The following is a 26,907-nucleotide window of genomic DNA, read 5'->3' as shown; positions in this document are numbered from 1 at the left end:
AGATAATTTGCTGTGCATTGACTCAGTTTCTGTACTGAAACATAACATGCAGTTATGTTTCAGTAACTGCACTTCTGCAGTGGATTTTAAATAGAAAAAGGAAATAACTGGTACTACAGAGCAGGTTCACTAAAGTCAGCTCTAGATCAACCAGGAGCATTCATTAATTAGAGTTTGAGAATGCAGAGAAAAGAATGAGATCTGTTGTGAGTATTTCAAAATTTAATGGGAAGTGGGAAAAATATATGTATGTTTTGTATCTGGAGAAGAGGAGAAGATGACCAGTGTCAGGGGTTTGCTGCTCTCAAGCATCTCACCCATTTCTGAAGGTGCTTTTCCCTGTTCCAGGAAAAAAACAAACCAAACAACTGTATCCACAAACAAAGACTGAACGACTCCTCTTCCTTACTTTTCCTGTTGTTCTTTGTGATTGTATCTGCACACAGCTCACCACTTTCTGCCTGTACCAAAGGACTTAATATTGCCAGCTCTTCCTCGTCAAAATGCACAACCACTACTCCCACAAACTCATGAGTTATGATCACAGGCAGACAGTCCCTGTGCTCATACTTGCAGAGCAAATTCCCTGCCTTTGGAGAAAGAAGGGGTGGGGTGGGGTGTGATGAGCAGTCTGTACAGTTTTGGTAGTAAAGCAAGTAGTAGCTTTAATGCAGTTGGCACTGAAGGATGCTGAGAGTTTGCCTTACTCTCGTGTGGTACAGGTATTCTCAGATGGCTCTTACAGCAATGTCCCACAGCTACATGGGCTGTCCCACGGGCAAGACAACCGAGCTTAACCACCAATAAAAGCACTACTTGCTGACTGCACTTCAAGGCTTCTAAAATGTGGTTCCTGAGGTTAAAAGGAAGAACACAGTCCTAAAACCTACCTGCAGCTATTTGTTCTGTTCATTGTCCCCCCAGTTTCTGCTATTTTATCATCACTAAGGTTACTGTTTCTCATTGTGCAATGCTATGACATGATGGGATGTCATGGCCACAGCTTTGTCATCTGATCAGTTAGTTCTAGTAGTGGTGCACAAGGTACAAAAAACAAGATGTGGCCGTCCCCCAAGCTTCCACTGAACCATATGGAGAAGTTCACCCAGTATAGTGGGGCAGTGTAGGATCATACCAGGTGAAGCCTAGAAACAGTTGTTTTCCAAGGTTTCAATTAAACACTGCACAATTTAGTAAAGTGATGTCTTCACACAGAACAAGTTCAGTGCTTGAACCCTACTCAGTTTCTGGATTAGCACATGGTGAGCCAATTAAAAGGGTTCTGCAGAAAATGGGCTTATTGTATAAACTCATCCTTGGTTTAATAAATTTAGTGCCAACTTCTCAGTGATGGTTGGAACCTTCTATCTTCCTTTACTGTTGTGCCTGGTCATTAAAGATTTCAAAATGAGTCGCTTGCCTGGGACTGGCACATCTGAGGCCACTGTGCTCTGGTATGAAGGAGATGGCCCCTTCTGTCACTGTGTTTCTTATAGCTTACACCCACTGTAGTTTCCTGACTATTCAGGTAGGATAGAAGATACTATATAAATATCAAATGCACAAAACACTGTGTTAAACAGCACCAGACAAGGGAGGGAATTATAATTCTATTCCTAACATAGGAATATTTTTACTCTTACAGAGAACTGTATACAGCACTATCCTTAAGCCAGGTTTTGCCCCTTTTTTTAGGGATACTGTTTTCCTTTATTTTTTATTTTGAGAGAAAAAAAAAAAGGTTATTACAGTACTAACCACACAGTGGTGCTACATGGCATTTGGATGATTTATTTAGCAGAATATAAGAAAAGGTATTTCATTTTTAATATCTGTAATTAGCACAAGAGTAGTAATAATCAGAATTATATTGGATTGTAGCACAAAAATAAATGAGCAAACAAAACAAATGATTTAAGATCTGCAACTTGTCCAGCTGTAGCTGTTCTTACCATTTAGCATCCCAGAAGCAGAGAATGGCCTTTTGCATCCGTCAACACACTTAGTGTGCTAAAAGGAACAGTTTAGACTGTGCAATTTTTTTCTCATCAAATGTATTTTCCACCAAAAATAAAGGTAGGCCAGGAGGACTTCATTTTTATCAATTTTGTTACAGAAATCCCTCAATGTTGTTCTTCATAACAACAGACCAAGAGAGCATCTATGTAGTGATGGACAGTTTCTGGCTGCAAGAAGTTTTTCAGGGAAAATAAAAGCAAATTTTATAAATGGTTTTGAAATGGCTCGGCACTGAATTGCTGCAGCACTTACAGCACCAGAATATGTTATAATAGAGAAGAAAGCAAAAACCTATTTTTAAAGCATATAGCACTTTTTATTAGTCACTTTCTCTGTTTATTATTTATAATTCTTAATTTAACATGTAGGTCCTATTCATGCACCCACTTTCATTTAAAAAAATACTTCAATACATACTTAAATATTTTCATAATCCTACAAGGTCATATCAGTGTTTTGAACATCTCGCAGTGTAAAATTGCTTCTCTGCAGGCAAATGAATAGTGCTGTTGTAGGCTTGTACTGTAAAAGTAGCATGCATTTTAAAAGGTGTCTATAGAATTGTGAGTGTCCAGCACTTCTATAAATCTGAATACTGCAACCCATGAAAACACATTTATATTACTACAAGTGTAGAAGATATAAAAAGACAACTGAGTGAACAATGTCTTTAAGAATCTGGATTGCTCTTGTTTAACCCAGGATCTAGCAAACAGCCTAAGTGGATGGATTTTTGGATGATTCCAAAATGTCCTAAAACACTTGGATGATTTAAAGTTTTGTGAAAGGGATCTTTTCCCTGAGAAAAGTTTTGTGAAAGACAAAGTGTAGGGTCAGTATAAAGGCATTCTTTGTTGGAGGCCCTGTGTGTTTGGTTTATCTTCTTTCCACACTCCTGCATAGAACAAAACTGGTATTTCTTGATCTTCACATTCTCTCACTGTCCCCTCTCACTATGATGAAGATTAAAAAGTGTTAGGATTACAGTTTTTCCCCCATGTTCAGTGACAGAGACCTATCATTTACATTAGGCAACACTGATCAAAGTTCTACTGTTGTAAAAGTTCCCTAGTTCAGATTATGCCCTGGCTTGTTGCTGGAAAGACTTAAATACAATGAGCAACTCTAAAGTATCTGAATATAGAAGTGGTCTTTTTTTTTTTTTTTTTTTTTCACCTCTCTAATTTTCTTTCTGCATGCCCTAATGACAACCTCAAACTTTTCCTGAGTTGCCTGTCCATTTTTCCAAAGATGATATATCCTGGTTTTTCCCCTTAGTTCCTTCAAAAGCTCCCTGCCCACACAGGTCAGTTGTTTTCCCTATCTCATCTTTAGGCACAGAGGGGCAACCTGCTTCTGATTCTTCAAGATTTCTGTCTTGAAGTATGTCTATCCTTCCTGGACCCCCTTGTTTTTAAGGGCTGTTTCCCAAGGTACTCTCTGATCAGCATCCTGAATAGGCTGAAGTTTTCCTTCCAGAAATTCAGTGTAGAAGTTTTGTTGATGGCTCTCATTTCACCAAACATTGAAAACTCTATTATTTCATGGTCACTGTACCCCACACAGCCTCTGACCACCACATCTCCCACCAACAGTTCTCTGTTTGTAAACAGAAGGGCTAGTGGAGCCCCACCCCTGGTTGGTGATTTGAAACATCCTCCAGCTGCTTATAGAATAATATATCCACCACTTCATCCTGCTTGGGAGGTCTGTAACAGACTCCCACCAGGATGTCTGCCTTGTTGACCTTCCCCCTGATCCTTACCCATAGGCACTCAAGCTTATCACCATTGACCTAAAATTCTATTGTGTCAAGAGACTCCCCAATGTACAGAGCCACCCCACCACCTCTCCTTCCTCACCTGTCCCTTCTGAAGAGCCTGCAGCCATCCATTGCAGCACTCCAGTCATGTGAGTCATCCCACCACATTTCTGTGATGGCAACTACATCATAGCTTTGCTGCTGTACCATGGCTTCCAGCTCCTCTTGTTTGTTGCCCATGCTGGGTGCATTAGTGTACATGCACTTCAGCTGGGCTGATTTCACCCATGACTCTGATTTACAACCCTTAGGCTCATCTCTGGAGAGCCTGGTTTCATCCCCTTCCCCCTTTGAACTTAGTTTAAAGCCCTCTCAATCCGCCCTGCCAACTCATGGGCTAGAATCCTTTTGCCCTTGTTAGATAGATGGAGCCCATTTGACTCTAGCAGGCCTGGTGCCATAAAAGATTCCCCATGACCGAAAAAACCAAAATTTTGCTCCACCTGCCCTTAAGCCACTTATTGATAACATGGCTTTTCCTGTTCCTTTTATCATTTGTTTCTGCTACTGAAGGAATTGAGATGAACACCGCCTGCATTTCTGTCCCATGAACCAATTGACCGAGAGCCTTGAAGTCCTCTTTAATTCCCCTGGCACCCTTCTCATCAACATCATCACTGCCAACCTGGACAACCAGTGGTGGGAAACATATACACTTAACCACAAGTATGGCAAATTCTATTGTTGTGTACAAAAACAAGCAGAACAGATGAGGCTTAGGACTAATGGAAGGAGAACTGAATTATATCAAAAACCTGCTCTTGATGATCAAATATTAATTTTTTTAATGGTTCCCACTCATTGCAGTTTCCAACTGGCAGTGCATATGGAGGCATATGCAGCTGCTCAGCCTGACAGCTCCAGATGGACCCATTTTTGAGTCATCTGCATAGAGGGGGAAAAAGGTGATCAGAAGGGTTTTTAAAAATGAAACAAAGTCTATAAATTCCCATTAGAAGGAAACAGTATACTCAAATTTTAGTCAGAAAAGAAGCAGGCTGTGAAGAGGTCAAAGATTTTGTGTCTCATTGACAAATTACTTCCTGTGAGTATGGTGGTGTAGATGCTGAAAAGGTTAGCAGAGAAATTTTCCTGCTTTTTACGGCTGCTTGTGAGTGTCTCCTTTCTCACGCAAGATAACTGTAAACAGTGTAGAGGCTTTTGTAAACCAAGACTTTATCTCACAGGTGCAGACTTGTTATGAATAATCTTGTTTTCCACACTGAAGAAAATATTTTGAAATAGGCGTTGTAGCATTCAGCCAATCATTCTGGGAGGTGGATGGTCAAGGACCCAATTATGTAATTTCTCTCTTGCGAACCAAGTTACATAAATGAGGTGATAATTAATGAAATAATTCCATTTATCCTGGACTTGAATTCCATGTCGTTCTTCGCGCTGTCCCTGTGGACAACAGCAACATGGTGGCTCCTGTTTTATTTCATTAAAACTGGCAGAAGAGTCAGTGACTTGACATCATCTTGTCCTTTAATGCATCCATGGATAATTTACTATTTGCCAGGTCAGGAGGTTGAAGCCAGGACTTCCATTATGGGAATGAATATAGTGAAAATATAGATCTATGGTCAGAGCTGAGGGAAGTTAAGTACCTACATTCTAAATTTTGTTAGAATTAAAGCTTCACTTTTCCTAAAGCTTTTCTTAATATACATGTCCAGAACTCTTTCCTTCCCAGACTCTTGTGAAATGTTCAGCTAATAGTTTGGTATTTTACAAAATTTACACCTTCAAGCCTGAGCTGTCTATAAAACATAACTGTGCCTTCCAAAATATGCTGGTGGTTCAGACTTCTTTCTACTGAACAAGTTGATCATTGGTGTATATGTAAATGCCTAGGCTCAAAAAATAACAGCTGGTTAAAATGTGACACTCCTTGTTTTGGATTCTTCCTACTGAGTGCTTTAATCACTAAATTCCAAGTGAAATGTGTCTTTTCCATCTTTGAAATTTATAAATTCAGTAATCTTCAATTTATTCTAGAGCACTAAAACAACATGAACAGCTGAGATGCAGTGTGTTTCCTTTCTTAAGTGTCTGATAATCAGCTGTTTGGGACACTATCATGAGACTGGTAGTAGGGCATGGGTGTCTGCAACCATTTGGTACTCTTCTACCCAGAATAAAAAATGTCCATCATAGTACTGTACCACAGATTCAATATTCAAATAGCAAACACAAAATCAAAATTTTCAAAATAAAATGTTTATAAGTCAACATGAAATACAGCTTTTTCACTCCATGCTCTCAACTGAAATTGGTTCTTGTATGGCTTTAAGTAGAAAACTTCCCATAAAAGATAAATTGCACTTTCTAGATGGGATAAGAACTACACCTTCGCCACGACACTATTTATGAAACATCACACCTGATTGTAAGACTAAACAAAAGACTAAACTCCAATGCAAAGATCACAACTGTGGATTAAAATAGAGATATAAACTACTTATGTAGCACTACTATTGTGTGCTACTCATGACGTGAAACTGCACAATGTTTCACTCGCTTACCTAGTTTCTCACTTGAGTCATAGGCACATCCACCCATTGGTGCCACATACCTTTTTCAGTTTAATGACTCCTTCCTGGGTGTACTCATCCGTTGTGATGTCAAACAAGTTTCCTCCATCTCCTGGAACTATGTTGTACTCAATTTCTGCATTTTTCCCAAAATCAGGGTCCACAGCTCTGATCCGTCCAATAGCAGAACCAACGTGAGAGGTCTCAGGTACTTTTAAATGGAAGATACCTGTGACAAAGTGGTAGACAGTCATTCTTGGGATTTCTTGGTAATTAACACAGGATTTCTGATTAAAATCATGGAGCCTGTGCAAAATAAAAATATTTAAATAATCTTATTAAAATTAGGAGATGAAAACAACAAAGGTTTTGAAAAATATATTTGTGTTTTACCTATTGATTTCCCCTGGATTCTAGATTTTTTTCCATTGCAATAGTAAAGCCCTTAGCATCTCTACATCTTGAGATATCTATCTATATTTCTGTCTTTAATTTTTCACGTGATTGACTCTCTTTTGAATTAAATTGTCTTTATAGATAGTACATGTTTATAAGCACTTTCCTCCTTCTGTTTTTTTTTTTTTTTTTGAAAAGATATTTATGACTTTCATAGTAGTTTAAAGGAAAATTCAGTGGGAAAAGTTTTCACGCATTTCTTTATAATTCAGTATTATAAACGTGTACAACTCTTTATGGAAGGAAGATCTAGAGTATTGTTCATACCTGAGCCACCAGAGGGTGCTCTTACTAAAATTTCTGAGCTAAACAGTTTTTAGCTCAGAACACTATTACTTTCAGATTATTTACTACAAGTCGTAATAAAAAAATAAAAACAAACCACCAAAAAAATTACACACTGTTAAAATAAGTGTTTCTACTGACATGTGAAGAGAAAATGGTTTCATTCAGGGGAACAGCCATGTTGAAAAATGCTAGACATAATAGTTAATAGAGCTAAAAGAAAAAGTCCGAAGTACTTTGAGGCAGCCTTGATTATAGCAACAGCAGTAGCAGCAGGCCTGGGTTTGTAACATGGTGCCCTGACTTATTTCACTGCTCCTGAGGTGCCCGTATTCCCTGCTTAGCTGCTCCTCTCGCTGGAGTTGTTACTTTGCACTGCTGCAAGTGAACATCACCACGACCAGTATTTGCAGTGGGCAGACAGTGCTCGCCTTTCTTCAAGCAACACTCTTTTCTGTCAAAACTGCCAGCAACTTTTGGAGCTGGTTTTGAGCCTAGGATGTTTGATTCACTTCATCCTGTGCCTCAACAAAATGAGCCCCATCATTTTTTTTTCCTGGGTCCATTTTTTTTTCTTGGGTCAATGTTCCACAGCTCTCACAGAGCAGCCCCTTCAGAAAACATCAGCAATGGCCTGCTTGGTTCTGCTACATGTGGCATGTAGGAGGAAATTTGCACCTCTTTTTCAATAGTAGCGGGACAGGCATCTGTGACTATTGGGAGGCACATTAGGGGGATGTCTCAGAGATTTCCACCCAGCAGTGGTTCAGTCACACACCACAAAATGAGGCTCTGAGAAGCTGTATATTACCTAACAGCAGGATAGATGACTTTCGCATTCAGCTGCTGAATTTAACAGCAGACTCTGTTCCCTGTCGTTATCTCCTTACAATGCATGCTGTGTCAGCTTTTTCAGCTTTACAGTATTTTCAGGTGAGGAACAAAATGACATTAGCACTGCTGGATTAGGAACAAGCTCACTCTTTTGTGAGATAGTCGTTTGGGCTATAGTACCTATATTATTTTCTGTTTGATTTGGTCTGAAAAAATCTCTTCTGTTTGCTTCCCCCCTCTGCCCATCAGTATGCAAAGTACACCAGAAGGCAAAATTTGCCTTTTTTGTTAGAGAAAATCCCCATAAGTAAAGTCAGCTTGTGTCAGCATTCACTTCTGGACATCACTGTGTATAGATTTGTATTACCCATTGCCTGAGCTACTAAAGATTGAGCAATCATTTCACTACTTTTTTTTCCAAGGGAACATACTAAAGAAAGCTGTACTTAGTGTTGTTCTAACAGCAGGAAAGGATTGTTATGACACAAAATGGTGTCATGGCAAGATAGTCTCAGCTATTTGTTAGCTGTACTTCAATGACTCTAAGTAAAGAATAGAATTTTAACATGTTATTCATGATACAATCACAAATGTTCCTATTATTTAATGTCACTTACAAACACGTGTATTACTGGGTCTCTGCTATACAAGTTATGCAGAAAAGAGATGGAAAAGACCTTTGCCTACACTTGAATATTGTTCTAGCCCAGATGTCCAGGTCTTTTGCAGGCACTTATATCAGATAGCAGAAATTATTGCTGCAGCAATTGCTTTTAATATCCACAATTTTAGTGAACATGAAATGTAAGAGCATATGAAAATAGATTTTTCCATCTTTTCCAAATTGGTCTATTTTTAGTGATCTGAAGATCACTCAGATTCATTGAAACAAACGTTTCCCTATAAAATATTGTACCTGGCTGTAAATCATATGGAACTTAGATGAAGTCAAAGGACTACATTACTCAATATCTGATTGTTTAGGCTTTGATCAGTTATTTTCAATGACTGGGCATTTCATCATTTTCAGAAATTCAACAGCAATAAAGATAGGGTCATCCAGATTAATTTGAAACTCTGAAGCAATCTTCAACCCTGCAAGAGTCAGATTTCTGAAGATATAGTGTGTAATTACAGTGCCATTGTCCTCCTGTAATATTATCTTCACAGCATATGGAAGCTGTTAATGGTTCTACTGTGACAACATACTTTCAGAATAAAACAAATGAAAACAAATAATGTATATTGGTGCCAGCTCACAGGAAAACTCAAGAGAATATAATATATAGCATGAAATCTTCATTCCCTCCCTCCCCTCCCTCAAATGGTGGAATCATAGAATATGCTGAGCTGAAAGGGACCCATCATGATCACTGACTGCAACTCCTGACCCTGCACAGGACACCCTGAGAGCCACACCATGTGTCTGAGAGTGTTGTCCAAACGCTTCTTGAACTCAGACAGGTTTGGTCTTTGTACACAAGACATTTGAAATGATCAATATATGCTGTACATTAAATGAGAAAGACAGTTTTGTAGACTTTTATTTTTCTGTTTCTAGCAGACATTACTTCTTGCTGTGGACTTGCTGTGACAGTTCAGCATTATTCATTTTTTACTGTCCATTTTTCCTGCATACACTACTACCTCCATTTACTATACAGGTATATTGAGACAGGCCTGAGTAATAACCTTTTACTCCCAAAGGTCCTGAAAACCTTGTTCTCTTCAGCTTCCAGGAATGATGGAACAAGCAGCTCAGACAAACTTATGCAGCAGCTGGTTATGCTGCTCCAACAGTTCTGTCAAATTTTGTTGATGCAACTCCTCTGTCAACAAAAATCTTTCTTCTACTTGCATAAATCTCTTTTAAATGTGTTTTCTAAGTTTTCTCCCGTCTTTTGGGAAGTACCAAAGGAGAAAGCCCTCACTTTCCTCAAACTGCAATATGAAACTGGACTATACAACTAGCTCCCCCCTTTGCTATTGCAATATTTGGAATAAATATTGCTTGGTCAGGACGTTTTGTTTCAGCTTGAGCGACATCAATGAGGATGATAAAAATAAATGAGTGATGATGCAGTTGAAGATTTTAAGCTGAAATAACTGACAGGGCTAATTACTTATCCCCAAAAGCATTCAGGAAAATGAGGCAGAGGTGAGCTAAAAATTCATACACTCTGCCTCTGAGTTTCTAAAACAAAGATGGTTCCAAAGTGCACAGTGGGAAGAAATCAGAGCAGAGTAAGTGACAGGTAATCAGTCATATTGACTGAAATACAGCACACATTTACAGTTCCTCTGACGTGATTAGATTAGTTTTAGTTTTTAAGGCTCAAAAGCTGTTCTGGGGTTTGATTTTTACTTACAAAAAGGTTAGGTGGTTTTTTGTTTGTTTTTTATTACAAAGCGAGCTTTTTTTGGTGGTTGTTTCTCCACACTAGCAGTTTACACCACCATGTACCAAAAACCTTTTCAGGTCTGATAGGAATAGCAAATGAAAACCATAATTACTTCTCATCAGCAAAAACGACTATTAAGAAATAACCCAGGTTAGCATCAAAGGACTTAAATGCATAATGTCCTTCAATCAAACAGCTGTAAATGCAATTCAAACTTTTTTTCTAATCTGCCACCATATTTGTACTGTGCAAGGTTATCCGCTCCTGAATTTTCTTTGCACTTTTTTCAGCTTTCTGGCAGTTGCCAAGGTATTGCATTGCAGTGGATCATGATAGCATGATTCTTAAAGACAAAAAAATTGAAATAAAAGAATTTATCTCTCTTTCATCTAAATCCTTAATATTTTCTCAGGAAAAAAAACCAAAACAACAAAAAACAAAAAACCCAACAAACAACAAAACCCAAACCCAACAGATAGTGTATTGTAATAGTATTGTTATCGTAAATTACCAAGTAATTTTAATTTTTATCCTGACCCAGGCTGTAAATGCACTGATTTCTGTCTATTTAGGAAGAATCATAAGACAACAGTTCAATTTTCTCCCTGGTGTTTTAACTACAGTGTAATATGCAAAGGAAAGGATAATGTAAATGTATAAGCATATACTCAATATATTAAACCTGCTACATCAGCTACAGATAATCAGCCTAATAAATAGCAGCATCTGATGCATATGCTCCTAAAACTAGGGAGATGTGATTTAGTACAGCAGTGAGATGAACTCATACCTCTCCTAGATATGGCTCTGTGCTCTGCAGAGGGCTGGGACCTTGTGTGGGGAAAAAAAGCCAGGCTTTGTCACCCTGTGTCTGATGCAGGTCACACATGATCTGGGATGGGCTTGTAAAACTTCAGTTATGGAAAGGCTGCTTCCAGTTTCTAACCCCCTGCTCTGACTAAAGGTTTATGGCCTCATTAGACATACCATAACCATGCTTAAAAGCTTCTGGTTTTTCTGGTTCTCTTCTGTGGATTCCAAAGTCCACACCACACCTAGAAAAATACATCTCACAGATGTATCATCTTGCAGAGATTGTGGATGTCCAAGGGTCACCAGTACTTCAAGGGAAAATGAGCAGAAACAAAACCTATTTTGAGTTTGACACTACCCTAGTTTAGGATAATCCACATGATGGAGGTTGCCCAGAGCTGGGATTTCCTGAGCCAGAACTCTACCGTCCCCTGAGGTGAGCTAGTAGATTGTGGTTTTGAGGCCATCCTCCTTCCACCTCCCTAAAGGAAAAATGATGTTCATCATAGTGATACAATTTTTGAATACTGAAATACTCATATAAACATTTGCTGGGTTTTTTTCTACTGACACGGTGGTGTTGTCATATAGCTTTCTAAAAATAAACCTCCCTATTTCATGTCAGAGAATAATTCCATGGACATTAATATACCACTTGTTGGTGCAGGCATTCAGGAAATGTGGAATACCAGTTCATTTTCTAAGCTCAAGATAGTCAAGTCCACAGCTTTTGCCTCCAAAGAGTGCTGGTTGTTGCATAGAGAATACTTGTTGCAACAGAGAGTACTCTGTTTAACAACATAATATAGAAATAATTATAGAAGCAGTTGCTTGGAGCCACACACACTCAGATGTGAGTCCAAAAACTGAGGCAAGGATAATACTTAATCTTCTTTGAAGATCTTAAATCATCTTTGTATGGTAGTATAGTTTTACCAAGAGGGGAAGAAATGCTCAGTTCTAGAAATTCCTCAAGTTTATAAAGAGTTTCTTGTAGACAATATGGAGTTTCCATATTTCAACAGGCTGAGGGGAACTAATCAAGTTCCTGAGTAACTGCTTTAATCCTGATGTTACTGTTGTATATGAAAGATCCCACCTTCACCACTTCCCCTTTTTGTGAAAAATCTGACTTTGCCAATGGATTCATGTGTTAGACAGTGCAGCTTTCTGTAAGTCTGAAGGCTTATGTGGAAAACTAGACCACATGATCAGTTTCATTGTGTATCATAACCAATGAAGAATTGCTCTGCTAATATCCATTCTACTGATTAGAAATTACTGCCAAACAAAATAATACGAGAGAAATAATTTTGGGTGGGGTATAGTCTAAAAGCTTGAATTAATTGTTTTTTTATGTAAATTATATAGTGGTTATAAAGAATTATCAAGGTGTAGCATGCCTTATGGATAGAAAAAAGTTTTCAGGAGAAGATGTCTTTCCTTTTTCAGAATCCCAGGCAGCATGTAATTGGCACTTATCAGGTAGGTTGGTTGGTAATATTCCAGTGATCACACCGTCACCAAGAAGTAAATCAATACACTTATTTCCTCTATAAAATTTAAATTGAAAGATACATGTGAAACATTAACATGATAAAAAGTATATTGTCAGGGATGGGACATAGAGTTTGTAATGCTCTACTTAACATCCCTGCTTCTTAAATATCTTGCCAGAGCCTTATCATATTTTCTTTATCACTCTGGCACGAGATATAATAACACAATTTTTATTACAATTCATTCACTCTTAAGAATATGGTCAAACCATTTACTTTAGGATCTAAGCCAGGTGCTCTAAATCATCTCTATTGGAAGAATAATTTTTCTCTCCATCGACTAAGGAAATTAGGTTCCTATCTTAAGTCCTCCAAGTCACACCTCAGTTGCATCCCTCAAATCACCTAAACAAAGCATGCTCAACACCTGTATTACTCAAAAAACTCCTTGTGAAGACTTGATTTTTACATACTCATTGGGTACATTTCATGAAAGTGTTTTTCCCTAAAGTGCATATTACTTTTCTTCACCATGTAGGCACAGGCTGAGACTGAAAATTATTACTTTTAAAGATAAAATTGTGAAGTCATCAAGTACAAGTTCATAATAGTTTACTATACTTTGTTTTAAGCTTTGGTTTATCCAATGCAGTTTCCTTAAATACTTGTGATTTAGAGTGTGTTATAGATAAGAAAATGCAATAGGATGGCAAATGTATATTTTCCATCCATATTCTCTTTTACTTTATAGCAAGTATGCTCAACTTATCACAAGTGATGTTTATGTTTTCCAATTTAAGTATTTAAAGTAAGCTCTGTATAAATACTGCTCATTTTCCAATGAAATGCAAAAGTAGTGAGTGCTTAATTACAGGTCCTTCTCTTGTGAGCAGTGGCAATCACATTTACAAATTCAACAAATTTCCCATAGAAGCCACTGAGAATAAAATAATTGTCATGAACTCAAGACAAAACTCAAAAGATATACTCTAGAATATTTCTGTTTTCTTCTTTTTATTTTTATAGCTTTTTATGCAAATATTCAACAAAAGTGGTATTTTGGACTCACAGAAGACAAACTGCTTGGTATCTTCTGCTTAGCTCCTACTGCTGTCATTAGGAACATTTGGATTGTTGCAAACACTTGGGCATCCCATTTAATGCTTTTACAAGGAGTGGAGCACTCCTGAAAATCTGAATACAACTGCAGTTCTTAGATATTTTTGAAAATCATGAGCCTAAACTGTTGTGATTATAATTAGATAATTACATATGGTCGGCTTCACTTTATGTTGCCCTGTAGTCTCTAAATTTTCAGAAAGTAAGCTCACCATGGTTAGGAGCAGAAAGGATACGTTGATTTCTTGCTTGGATGGAAGACCTCAGGGAAAAAGGCAGATGCTGCCAGAACTGATAGTGACACAGCAAGTGACACTGTTGTCAGTGAGTCACTTTGGAACCAATTCTCAAAGCATTGCAAGGCAACCCCATGCTGTTAAATCTGTAGCCTTATCTACTTTTCATTATCAGAGTAGGCGGAGATGCATGGGGCTTTTAAGACATACCAAGGTTACTGTGGGTAATTTCATGCATCCAATCTAAGTACTCTCTGTGTGTTGAATGAATGATTTCTTTGTCACTCCTACAGAAAACACATTATAGTGGAATGAATGACATGATTCCTGCCAAAGGTTGTTAAATTTCTATGAACTGTATTTATTTGCACCTTCTCTACATAAGGTAGCAGATGTGAAATACAATTACTAATGATAATAATCTACTATTATAATTATAGTGTTTAAAAACAATTTACCTCATATTTCTATTAATGATCAATTACCGCTTAGAGATGATGATAAGAGGGAAATGAATTAACAACAGAATGTTGTGACAAACAGAACATTTAACTTCTAACCACTATTATACTCATCTGTATTTCTTGAATTATTGTTTACAGTGCAATCAGTGCATTGCATTTTAGCCAGTGAGAAATTACCTATATTTTTCATTGGCTATTGAGTAGTATAAAGAAATAGCTATATTTGGGTTTATGCTCTGCTTTGCAGCTAAGGGTTCACTCTCTCTCAGTTTAGACCTTTAAACAGGTTTTTTGTTTCATTCAGTCAGTACTCCAAACAGTCCTCAGATAACCTTTGCTACTTATGCATTCTTGAGAGACTTAAAAAAACAATATAAATGCAGCAGACAAAGAATTTACTAAACATTTAGTGTTTTAAGGATCTGTGGTAATTGAATATCTCCCCCTCCAGTTTGTTTCTCCATTTTCTTCCAATGCTTTGGTTGGGAATTTAGTTATTCAGTCTGAATAAAATGATTCTCCCTTCAAGATGTTTTATTATTAAGAACATGCAACAGTGACAGCTACAAAAAAAAGAAGAAGTTTCCAGGGAGTCTTTGCTAAGGCTAAGTGCACCTTTGGGTGCAAATCAGTTCTTACTAAAAGTGTGTCAATAGTTCTGAAATGGGAAGGAGTAAGAAAAAAAGTAAGAGGAAGTTGGCACATACGTAAATAGAAATTTTTATAGAGGTTAAACTTTGTTTTAACTCCTTTATGTTACACACACATATAATGAATGACAGAAGGTTACTTAACTCGGGGTACTCTGACCCAAAAAGGGCTGCATGGCCTGGATTGCAAAGCACAGGCTCAAATAAGCTACAAATGTACAAAGAAATTTCATGTACCAGCCGTACTCTGTGGCACAGAAGCCAGCCAATATAGAACGGCCTAATTCCATGTTATTGAATTCCTTTAGCCACACCAAAATAGGTCAATTTCATGGAAAGTGACTGCACAAAATAGTTCTTGATCTGTACTAATTTCTCCAAATACCCTGAATTTCTCTGAGAAAGCTTTACTTGGTGTTGGTCAAAACTGTGCCCTGTACTGTTCTAAGATTAATACTATAGAATTAAAACATAAATCTTCAGGAACTTTCTCAGATATTCACATGTCCTTCTTTTGCTTTTAAAAGTGAAATGTAATAAGCCATTGTATACATTCTTGTAGTCTATGCAAAAATGTCCATAATTGCACTGATTAAATGGTGGTGGGAAAAGAAAAATACAGAAGCTTTTTAATGACTGTTGAATGTGTAACTCAAGTGAAACAGAAACAGCAGGCAAGGGTCACTAAGCTGCGTGACAGGATAGTGGCCAAAACAAGTAAGATGAAGATGTGAAGAGCTTATCTGGGATGGTGAAGACTCATGATTTCAGTATAGAAAAATATGGATAAACTCAGAGCTGGAAGTGACTCAGCAAAGTATAAATTCTTTTAGCAGTGCTACCATTGGGAAAAAACAAACAAACAACTGTGGAGTTGAAGGAGGAGATGGCCACACTCTAGCTATAAGATGAAAATGAGATCAAGGATAAATTTGTGTCTCCCATAAGAGAGAAAAGTGCATTTTGAAAAAAGGATATACAGGATCAAGAAGAAGGAGAGGCCAAAGGAGGGTGAGACAGGCAAGACAGTGTAAATAGTACAGAGGTGTGAGACTTGCAAGGAACCCAGAATAAAGAGGAGCTACGCTTGGTTCTCTGATTCCTGTAAGAGCCCTGTGCAAATACTGGTCAGCTGGTATTTATTATTGTACTGATCTGACTGTAATTTTACTGGTGCTGAAGCTGTAGTAAGTCAAAGGTATTACAATCCAAAATTATAATGACCTCTGCAGGGGTGCTGTTTTCATGATGGGCTTGCAATTGCCTGAGCCCATTTCTGGAGTCTCTGCATTCCCATCTTCCATTGCTGTTTAAAATGGCTGGTTAAAGTATATGTTCAACTCAAAAATGCAGTCTTAATTTGCCCAAAACTCACAGGTAAATGAAAATCAGACTTGCATAAGATTTTCTGACATTAAACAGTATAAGCTTGGTTTACAAAACTGAACTAGTGCTTTTTTTTCTTTTATGTCTTATGGCATAGACATTAGAAAATTAACAAAGATGGTGAAAATCAGGATTTGACCATCCTTCCTTTTCTGATTCAAAGCAAGCCCTGGCTCAGTCTCATAAATAATCTCTACCTGCAGGTTAGTCTGCAATGAATCTGTCCACCTGTCCTGTGCAGGTATCTCCCAGTTGGTATAAAATCAGTAATTAGTTGCTGGAACTGAATTAGGGCATCTTGTCTGCCAGGCAAATTCTTTAATCAATGAAAGATGGACTCATTTTCATTCTGAGAGCCAATGAAGATGCAAGTGCTGTATATAAAGCACAACAACTTTTAACAGAAGTACTGAGAGAAGCCATACTTCCATATCTGAATTACAGGGAGTAGAATAACTTCCCAGAAACTTGTGCAGACTTGTTAAAATGCTTAATTAGGCAGATCTGAACCTAAATCCTGAGCAAGTTTTCTAGCAAATTGTCCAAGTAAGGAGGCACTAAATCTTCATCACTTATTTTTAAATCAAACCACTGCTTTCATTATTTAAGTTTTTTTAGATTAGTGAACAGAATAATTTATCAATCACACAGTCTTTTCCTGTAGATTTCTAATACACTACTGGGTGGGATTTGTGTTGTGTTCTTCTGAAATCTTTAAAAGTAGATACCATTATCTGAGGAACTTCTCTCTCATAAGCCACTCATCCAAAGCAATGGATTAAAAGATTTTCCTTTCTATCCCATATGGACAAGAAGACCTCTTGCTTGCAGTCTGCTTCTGAACCAATTTTGCAATACAATCTGAGCTAGTCTTGTTCAAAGCCACTTGAATAGAATCAGCCATATTTAGTTTACTGAATTAAAAACTGACCAGCTTTAATGTAGTAAAACCTAGGACAATTAATGCACGTTCAATTTCTGTGATGTACTAAGCTTCCAATAATATATAAATAAATATCTATAATAAGAATTTTCAATCTACAAAGTGTGTATGCACAAGAATATATAGGCAGGCCATTCCAGGTTCAGCACTTGGTTGTTCTTTCTTTTTAAATATTTCTACAGATTGCAGTATTTGACAGAACACCTATTAAAATAAGCTGCAAACCAATAAATAATCACTGAAAATAGATGCAATCTAAAGGGTAATAATATGAAAATCCTATTCTTAATATGTAATATGTAATAAGTAATATATAATATATCTATGTAATAGGTCATCCAGCTAATAGGTCATTCAAGTGCCATGCCAAGGTCATATAACTAAGAGAGTAAAGGGCTAGTTTGTGTTTACAAAGGTCTTTTTTACTTACTCTGAAATTCCTGAAATTGCATAAATGAAATATTTTTTTCTTTTTTTTGTTTATGAATTCTCTATTTTGTGAACTTTTTTGTCAATTTTGTGAAATTTTCTCTCTAAGATTATTGTTTCCTCTGCTGTTTCCAATGGAGGATTTAATATGTTCTGTGGAATGCACTGTACTGGCCACTCGTGAAATCCAAATCCAATTACCCGCAAAATCCTACAGTATCAACTGATGTGCAAGGTTGTAGGAACGATCCTTCAACCTTGCTTTATTTAAAGGGTCACTACCGGAAAGATGAATAGTTGTGTTTATGTTTCCAAATATGTTAGCTTTTCTGGAAATTTGCCATGGTCTTTTATGCAAACTATCTTGATGGATTTCACTGACATGCTTTTGGAAAGACCAATGACAGCAAAAAAAAATGGCCCTTGTGATGTCTAGGCATTGCTCTACTGCTGTCTGAATATTTTAAATGTGATTGCAAAGCAATCCTGAGACAATGGTTTCTGACCATCAGAGATGCATTTTTTAAAAGCTAAGACATGCACAAGTAGACAAAATTCAAGTATTGGGTTCAAACCTTAATTAATTTCTCTTCTATTAGAAAGAGCTTTTAATCATTCTCTCACAAAATTGACTTCTGTTAGCTGGAAATGATGTGATAAAACATAGCTTTATCCAAATAGTTCTTTTGAGTTAAAAAAAGCAAATTCAGGGAGTGTCACCTTAAAAAATACACACCTTAAAAAAACCCCAAACTTACTGTTAACTTCAGAAGACACTTGTAATGGTCTTTTATTTGCTAATATCAGAATAAAAAACTGTCTAAATTTAAAAATTCAATTGCATTTCTTCTATGTCAGGGCCTTATTCTCTAAAAGCATATTTATGTCATATTAAAATAAAAAGACATACTATTCCTTTGACCAAAATGATTCACATGTGCTTTTATTGCTCAGCATATAAGGGTTTATTTCTCTAAATTGCTTTCACACTCACTCTGTCAGCAGTGAACAAAAGAAAGAGACAGGGAAACTGAAGCATAGTCAACTTACAAAATATGAATCCACCACTTCACTTAATTGGTTTGATTCCATAAAGCATAATTTATACCAACTAATTATACAGTTTTTGTCATTTAAATGTTGAAGTAAATATAGCCCATCCATTTTTTCTTGAAGCTTATTTTAATAATTGGAAACAAGCCACTGCTGTCCTGGCAGCATGCTCAGAGTGGTCCACTGCTTGATGAATTAAGGGTTATCCCATTAGCTTTCAGGAAGGATGTGCTGAACCATCTTTTTACTTAGCCAGCTATCATGTAAGTAAGTAGCTGAGAGAGAAAGGCCATCAGTTCCCTTCTGGACCAGGGTGTATACCTAGATGTATGCAGCTTTTGTCCACTTTTCAAAGGCAATGTTGTGTCATACCAAATTTTTGTTCAATTGATTGAACGATGTTGTTATGACAGGAAAAGTACTTACCTTTTCATTATTTGCCTTACTTTTTTTTTCTGGTTTTGGCAAAAATTAAACTTTGGTATGAAATATTTATTTTAATATTTACAAAAAAAGTTCTATCTTTAACAATGAAACATGCACAGCAATGCAGAAAGGAGCTGTACTAATGAAGAGCCAGGGAAGACAGAAAACACTTCTGGAAATAATTTTTAATAATAAAATAATTCAGATTAACTTTTTCCTACTACTTTTAAAGAAAATATCCATTTTCTGAAGTGTCAGTTTTCTGAAATGTGGGCCAATAGATACCTGCAGGTCAGGCAACTCTGACAGAAACATATGTTTAGAGGTTTCCTCTCTGTTACACTCCTCATTACTAGGAGACATGCAAGGTGGGAGTTCCCCACTGAATACATTCAAAAGCACAGGTTCTAAATAAAAAATTCCTTGTTCAGCAGGATAGTCAGTGTTTTTTCATCACTGATGCTGATAACCCATCCAAACCTGCCTGTCTCCTTAAAAGACCCTCAATGAGATGAAGGTGTTCTGTGTTAGATTTTTTTTTGCAAGCTTGTAATGTATAATTTATCAATGTAGCTTCTTCCAAATATTAATAATATATGTTCTCTTACTTCTGCTGTGAAATCTTGGGTGTTTTTTTCAGCTTTACTAAGTTTAGAAAATAAATTTAAGCTTCATCTGGTGAAATTTAATATTGTCTTATTTGATTAGGTAATCTACATCATGGCTTCTTTGGCAGAGGCCCTTTGCAAAACTGTGGTCCTGATTATGTGATGCAAAAACATTAACCCTGGAGCAGTTTGTGTTAAAGGACCTTTAGTCCTTTTTTTCCATCTGCACTTCCTGGCTTTGTTGACCAATGACGAGTAAAAGGATACTGGAGGTCTCAATCCCAGCAATACTCAAGGGTTCCTGATCTCTTGTCAGGCCTGAACTTGGCACCTATGCAGACCTGATTTTAAACACTTATTTTTCACATAAACTAAAATTCTTCACAATTATCCTTTCAGCTATGGTAGTCAAGCAAATGGCAAACTCCATTTCCTGGCAGGTAATTATTCCTAATCATTGCAACGTTTTCAGGGGGAAAAAAAAGAAAAATACAGTTGTTATGTTAGAAATATAATTCAAACTCTACTTTTTCTCACTTAGTTCTTTTGTTTAGCTGTAATTAGCTTTGTGTCTCTGAATTTCAGGCACACTACACATCATCTCACATACTGCTTAACCAAACGGGCTCGCTAAGTAAATCCCCATTGATCGAGACTGTTGCCTGTAACACATGCAAAAAAAAAAAAAAGGTTGACCAATACACTGGAGCCCCCATACTGACATTTTAGCTTGTAAGCCAGGTTAAGTGTTTGTTATTTTCAATATCAACACAAACCTCCAGTCTTATTCTCTTCTGTTTTGTTGAGAGTCACTGCTGTAATTTGTCTTTTGTGACATTTGATATAATCGAAGGAAAAGGTTTTCAACCTTACTAGCATGCAAAGTACAGGACAAGCTTGGTCTCTTGTGTGTGATTTTTTTGCTCCTTCATAGCAACACTTGGGCAAAGATGCCATAACTGCAGTTCATGCATTAAATAAGACCTCGAGGCTATCTTCTTCAGAGAGGATGATATATGCCATGATTTCTCTGTGTCACAAAAACTATCTGATATTATGTGAAACTTGAGCATTTTTGCACCACAACAGTAGATGAAAGCATACAATAAAAGGCCCCTAACAACAAGGGGAGTAAAATATACAACTGAAAAGCAGAATGGGAATGAGCACTGGGCACATGAAGCTTTTCAATGTACTGAGTTTTTTGGTCTCCAGACAGTTAAATTATTTCCTCTTGTGGTCCTGATACCCTTCCAACAGCAGGAGTTCCAGCTGAAAGGCAGGAGCAGACTAGAACGATAGACAGACTAACAAGCACTGAGGATGAAGACAGCAGGAATGCTGGCACAAAGAGGCCCTCTGGGATGATTTGCTTATTTTTCAGGTTTGGAGGATGCCACAAAGGCTTTGGCAGCACTTGTGAAACTGAAGGAGATATTACGTAAGGTCTGACAAAATAAAGAAGACTTAGGATTGAAATTTAGGCTAGCAAATGAAACCTGAAGTTAAGGACATTCATAGTAGCATAGTCTGAAGTAGTCTCACCATGTACAATCAGAAGAAAAAGATTGAAAGACAGAGCTTCAAATGCCTGGCTGAGAAAAAGTGGTGAGGAGAAGTAAGTCACAATATTAGAATGTTGGGGCACTTGTTAAAGAATAGGAAAAATGCAAAATTCATTTTGGCCTTAAGAAGAATAGGCTTCTGAAAGTTTAAAAACTTTTCTATGACCATTGTGATACCTCGTGAAAGGTTCAGGACTATTTTCAGGTGCTGGAAAACACACAATTAAAAAAAAATTGCAAAGGTATGCAGTTCAGACAAAGGGTGCAGTGATGAGAACTCTGCATTCTTCACTGGAGAATGCTACAAAATGAGATGATAGCCCAGTAGGAAATGCAGAAGTCGTAGTTCATACGGAATCAAAGTAGGGACCAGTAAAGAGGAGAAAGAAAGCAAGCCATAATATAAAGCCAAAGGTTAAAATGGGAACTAGTATAGGTAACTTTAATGCCTAATGCTAAACAAGAATATCAGCAGAAGATGGACCTGTGTTCAATATCTGTGGGAAAGAAGAAAATCAGTCAAGCAGCATAGTATCAAGGAGCCAAATACACAGGAAAGTTACAATAGACTTTATCAGTGGAGGAATAATGATAGTTGTTAAAGGAATTTCTGTCATCTAAGACTTAAAAAAGAGAACAGCATTACCATTAGCTACTCAGGAAAAGTTCCCTAGTTATTCTAAATTTTACAGCAACTACAATTAGTTTAAATGCAATATTTGTGCAGGAGCAATAAAAGCCAGAATTACAAGATGATTATATTCAGTTAAATAAATAATAATAACAAGAAAGTGAAAATAAATAAAACTGAGGCATATTACTATAGAAATTCTGAACGGGATAGCTGAGACTGTTAAATCACTATGGGTGGTGTGGGTGCTGTCTAGGGATATCATTTAGAAGATGCACAGCAAATGTGCATATCCATTAAAAGGCAAATCTGTAAGGGCAAACAGCATAGCTAATAAAAGCAAGAAGGCATCTTTCAAAAAAATGAAGTCGTGTCTCAGGGAGGACAGTAGAAAGAACCATAAAGTCTGCTTTATCTATAAAACCACAATAAAGAAAACAAAGAATGAGTTTGAATAAATCTCTGCAAACAAGCTAATAATAATTGTCTTTTAAGACATCTGGAGGCAAAAGCCTGAGAGGAACTGTATAAAGCCAGCCCAAAACTGAGATACAGAAGTGCTCAGAGAAGATAAGATCACGAATGTAAAACTTAGTATATTTTTTTCTTTGTTGTTAGTGTAGAAAAAATGGGGATTTTTTTCTATCCTAGAACTTTATAGGGGACTCAGGAGAAGGTTAAATTAGCTATAGAAGCAGTTGTGGAACAAACAGACACAACAACAACAAATCATTTGAATTAGCTGTTACATGCCCAAGAGCCTGAAGAATGAAATAAGGGAACTATTATGATGTGCAATATTTTGCTTCAAACCACTGTGGCACAAGAAGGCTTGGAGGTATAATATAACACAGATTTTCTTCCCCAAAAGTTCTCCAGGGAGTCTAGTGGAGCTACAGATGGATATGACTGACATGTACAGGCAAAACTGTAGGAGCAGATTTACTGAACTCAGAGAGAATTTCCCTTATTGAACAAAGAGAAATCGACACAGTTTCTCTAAATAAAGCTGATATTTTGCAGTGCTTTCTGAATTTTTGAAGAGGTTAACATGCAGGCAATTATGTAAGGATGGATTCAAAACAAATGAGGGGAAGCTGTTTGTTGTATGATATATGATTAGTTTATGTACCTCTGACAGAGGATGTGGACTCTGAAATTTTACCTGTTTCAAAGCAATGGGGGAACTTGCTGCAAGAAAAATACATTGAGGGTTGTTAAATACAAAGGCACCATTATAAGTAAATATAATTAGAAAGCAAAGAAGTTTTATGAAGTATTGTTTGGCCTGTTTTGTGGATACCATCTAGATGTGAGTGTAAGAGACAGAAGGAAGGACCAGATGGATCCTTCTCATAACCTGATCTTTCTCACATGCCTGCAAAAACACAATGAGTAAAAGAAGAATTTTTATGCAGGAGAAAACTTCACAGTTGCAGATGTGGTTTTGTACCTATGGAGCATTCATAATACGTATAGTGGGATTTCAATTCATGGGCAAGGAAAGAGATGCAAAGTAAAAAATGCTGTGATCTTACTGCAGATTCATGCAACATATTATAATATGAATTTGCCTTACTAAAGAATTTTAGCAGCTAATTATTTTGGCATAGCTATCAAGATTTTTGCTTGATTAGTTTCTGCATTTTGAAGGTATGGAATATACAAAACTTCAGTAAATTTATGGAGACAAGTTTAAGTGACAATCCTCTTAATCATACGCAGACTATGAAACTCCTTAAATTAGCATACTTCTGAAAAGCCTCATTTAAACTAATTGATGTGAAACATAATAAATTATCAGTGCCTGATCACTGTTTTGAGGCTGCAAGTGTTTTCAAGGACAGATATAATCTTCGGGGCCAAGACACATAAAAATCTGTTCCTGAACATCATAACAATAATGCTTAGCATGAGCTAGCTCTTCCTTTGGTACCTGGAAGTCTCAGGTTATAACCTTTTGTAATTTGAAGGGATTCATGCAGTTTTTCTTGACAAAATAGTATTTCCCAGATAATTTTTATAGTGTAAATTAAATGAACTCTTAGGCTCAGGCTGGTCTTGTGGAATAATGGTATATTTCCTCTTAAACATTCAACTCATACTTTCAAGTTGAGCTTTATATTATTTAAAAAAAAAGGATATTTGATTTTTTTCATCATATACTGTTCTTTTTCCAGGATCTGAGTTTCTTATCTAAAGGACTTTTCCAAACTAACATTTTCAGTCATGCTTATTTGGAAATCAGTGCTTTGGAATACTACATACTCTTAGGAAATCTGGGTGGGTTGTCGTTGACATCCGTGAGAGTAATGTTTACAGTGGTGGTACCAGCTAGTCCTCCCAGCTGTCCTCCCATGTCCTTGGCTTGGATTAGAACTTGATATTGTTCTTTCACTTCTCTGTCCATATTTGGCAAAGCTGTTCTTATTACACCTATGAGAAGAAATGGGAAAGAGAAGGAGCAAATAAACAAAGGGCTGTGATTGTCTACTCTTACAATTTAATACTGGATCTCTTGATCCAGGAATAGAATTCTGAAATGGTTGATGAGAGGAGGTCACACAGAAACACGCAAATCACTCAGGCTTTTCAAAAGTGTGTTCGTCAGGTATTCAACCACTCAAAATGAGTGTTTTGTCTTTTCAATCAGGACATGAACGGATGAAAGAGAATGATGCATTTTCACTAGGGATATTGATGTTGTGATCATAGATTTGCCACATCAGGGATGAGGAACACTGCCTTGTACAGAGCGAGGAAATGTAGGAAGAGGTGGCATTGCATTGAAAAGCCTGCATTGTCAATTGTTTCCAACCATTCACTTGCCAATAAATTCAAGTTAATGTAGGACAAAACAGTGTTCCTTTCTACAAAAGGAGGTCTTTATTAGAAGACACTTCCTTTGTTTGAAAAAGTGTTCTTGATATAGCACAATGATGCAGTGAATATTTGAGGAATTTCCTTTAAAAAAAAGTAATTTAAATATCACAGTAAGACATTACCACAATGACTTTTAGTCTTCAATGATTTTGGACAGCTGATATCTAAGTAGATATGCCATAATCCCCCTTCTGATATGTTAAGAATATATAATATAAAAGAAAGAGTTGGAGAGAAAAAGATGGGGAGAGAAAAGGAGAGGTACTATTGAACACACAAATTAGCTGATGAGGTTGTATAAACCTAAGGTTTGGTGTACTAAAGGCTTTTTCTTGAAATCAAATATGTAGGAGAAAATACATGTCTTTGTCAAAATTCTACAGATGCGAATAGCATTGCAAAATGCTATATGTTAAACAACAGTTATCAGAAAATGCCTAGGTGCACATTGGAGCAGGTAACATGCAAAATTGAAAAATAAACCAACTGGAAGTATGATTTTTCCTTGTTATTATTGGTTTATAAAGTATTATTTTCTAGTATTAAACCATTTGATGTTAAAAACAGGTTTTTTACTTGGTTTTAAAATGGGTCTGGAATGGCAAGAAGCAAACTTTAAGGACCATTCTTATCTTCATAGCAACTAACCACTGCTGTCTTAACAAGTCAGAATAGGAGCCATTAGGTTATAATACTTTTTCAGAATCTAGAAATGACTTTGACCTAAATCTGCTATTTCTTTAACCTATTAAAAATTCCCATTAATTGAAATCTATAACAATTTCCTTTCTCTCCACTTGTAACATGATTATAATGACAACATTAATAGGAATCACCATTTTCCTGCCTAAGGATGGCAAATACCATACTGCATGCAGTTTGCTCCAAACTGAAATTTGAATTACAAAACTGCAAAAAAATTGTTCATATTCATGTGATATTCAGAAAAAAAATATTTGTGCAAAGACGATAAACTTTACTAGGTTTCCTTTTGAACCTCCTAGTCTTAATTACTTCTTAATTTGGCATTGTGGAAACTATATGTTCCACAGTCTTTTACAGCCTCCTTGGTATTTTCATTTAAGCAGAAAAGACCTGTGCGAATGAAAGACCTCCTGTGTTATAGTAACAAAATGAAATAACATAGAATTGCAGAATCATAGAATATGCTGAGTTGGAAGCCACCCATCAGGATCATCAGGTGCAGCTCCTGGCTCTGCGCAGGACGCAGTCACACCATGTTCCTGAGAGTGTTTGTCTAAATGCTTCTTGAACTCTGTCACACTGGAGCTGTGACCACTTCCCTGGGGAGCGTGTTCTATTGCCCATCTACCCTCTGGGTGAAAAACCATTCTCTGGTATCCAACCTAAACCTCCCCTGACTCAGCTTCATGCCATTTCCTCGGGTTCTGTCATTGGTCACCACGGAGAGGAGATTGATCCCTGCCCCTCCTCTTCCCCTCATGAGGATGTTGAAGATCACAATGAGGTCTCCCCTCAGTCTCCTCCAGGGTGAACAGACCAAGTGACTTCAGCTGCTCTTCATGCAGCTTTCCCTCCCAACCCTTCACCATCTTGGTGGCCTTTCTTTGGATGCTCTCTAATAGTTTAATGTCTTTTTTAAATCATGGCACCCAAAACTGCCCCCAGCACTCGAGGTGAGGCCGCCCCAGTGCAGAGCAGAGTGGGACAATCCCCTCCCTTTCCTGGCTGGTGATGCTGTGCCTGATGCACCCCAGGACAGGGTTGGCCCTCCTGGCTGCCAGGGCACTGCTGACTCATGTTCAACTTTCCCTCAACCAGGACCCCCAGGTGCCTTTCTACAGAGCTGCTTTCCAGCCCCTCAT

General features: G+C 37.1%; 1 protein-coding gene across 1 annotated transcript in view; it reads right to left on the bottom strand.

Moving 5' to 3' along the window:
• LOC309572553 (cadherin-12-like) overlaps positions 1-26,907 on the bottom strand; it is a gene marked incomplete at both ends in the record, with an annotated part of 156,874 nt that overhangs the window by 41,421 nt on the left and 88,546 nt on the right. Inside the window, 2 exons of the mRNA XM_082280899.1 lie at positions 6,420-6,607; positions 24,446-24,613. Coding sequence (XP_082137025.1) covers positions 6,420-6,607; positions 24,446-24,613 — 356 coding nt within the window. The remainder of the gene's footprint in view (positions 1-6,419; positions 6,608-24,445; positions 24,614-26,907) is intronic.

The sequence above is a fragment of the Coloeus monedula genome, assembly GCF_965178545.1.
Source record: "Coloeus monedula genome assembly, chromosome: 1".
NCBI classification, from domain to species: Eukaryota; Metazoa; Chordata; class Aves; order Passeriformes; family Corvidae; genus Coloeus; species Coloeus monedula.
This window is presented reverse-complemented; position numbering and strand designations above follow the sequence as displayed.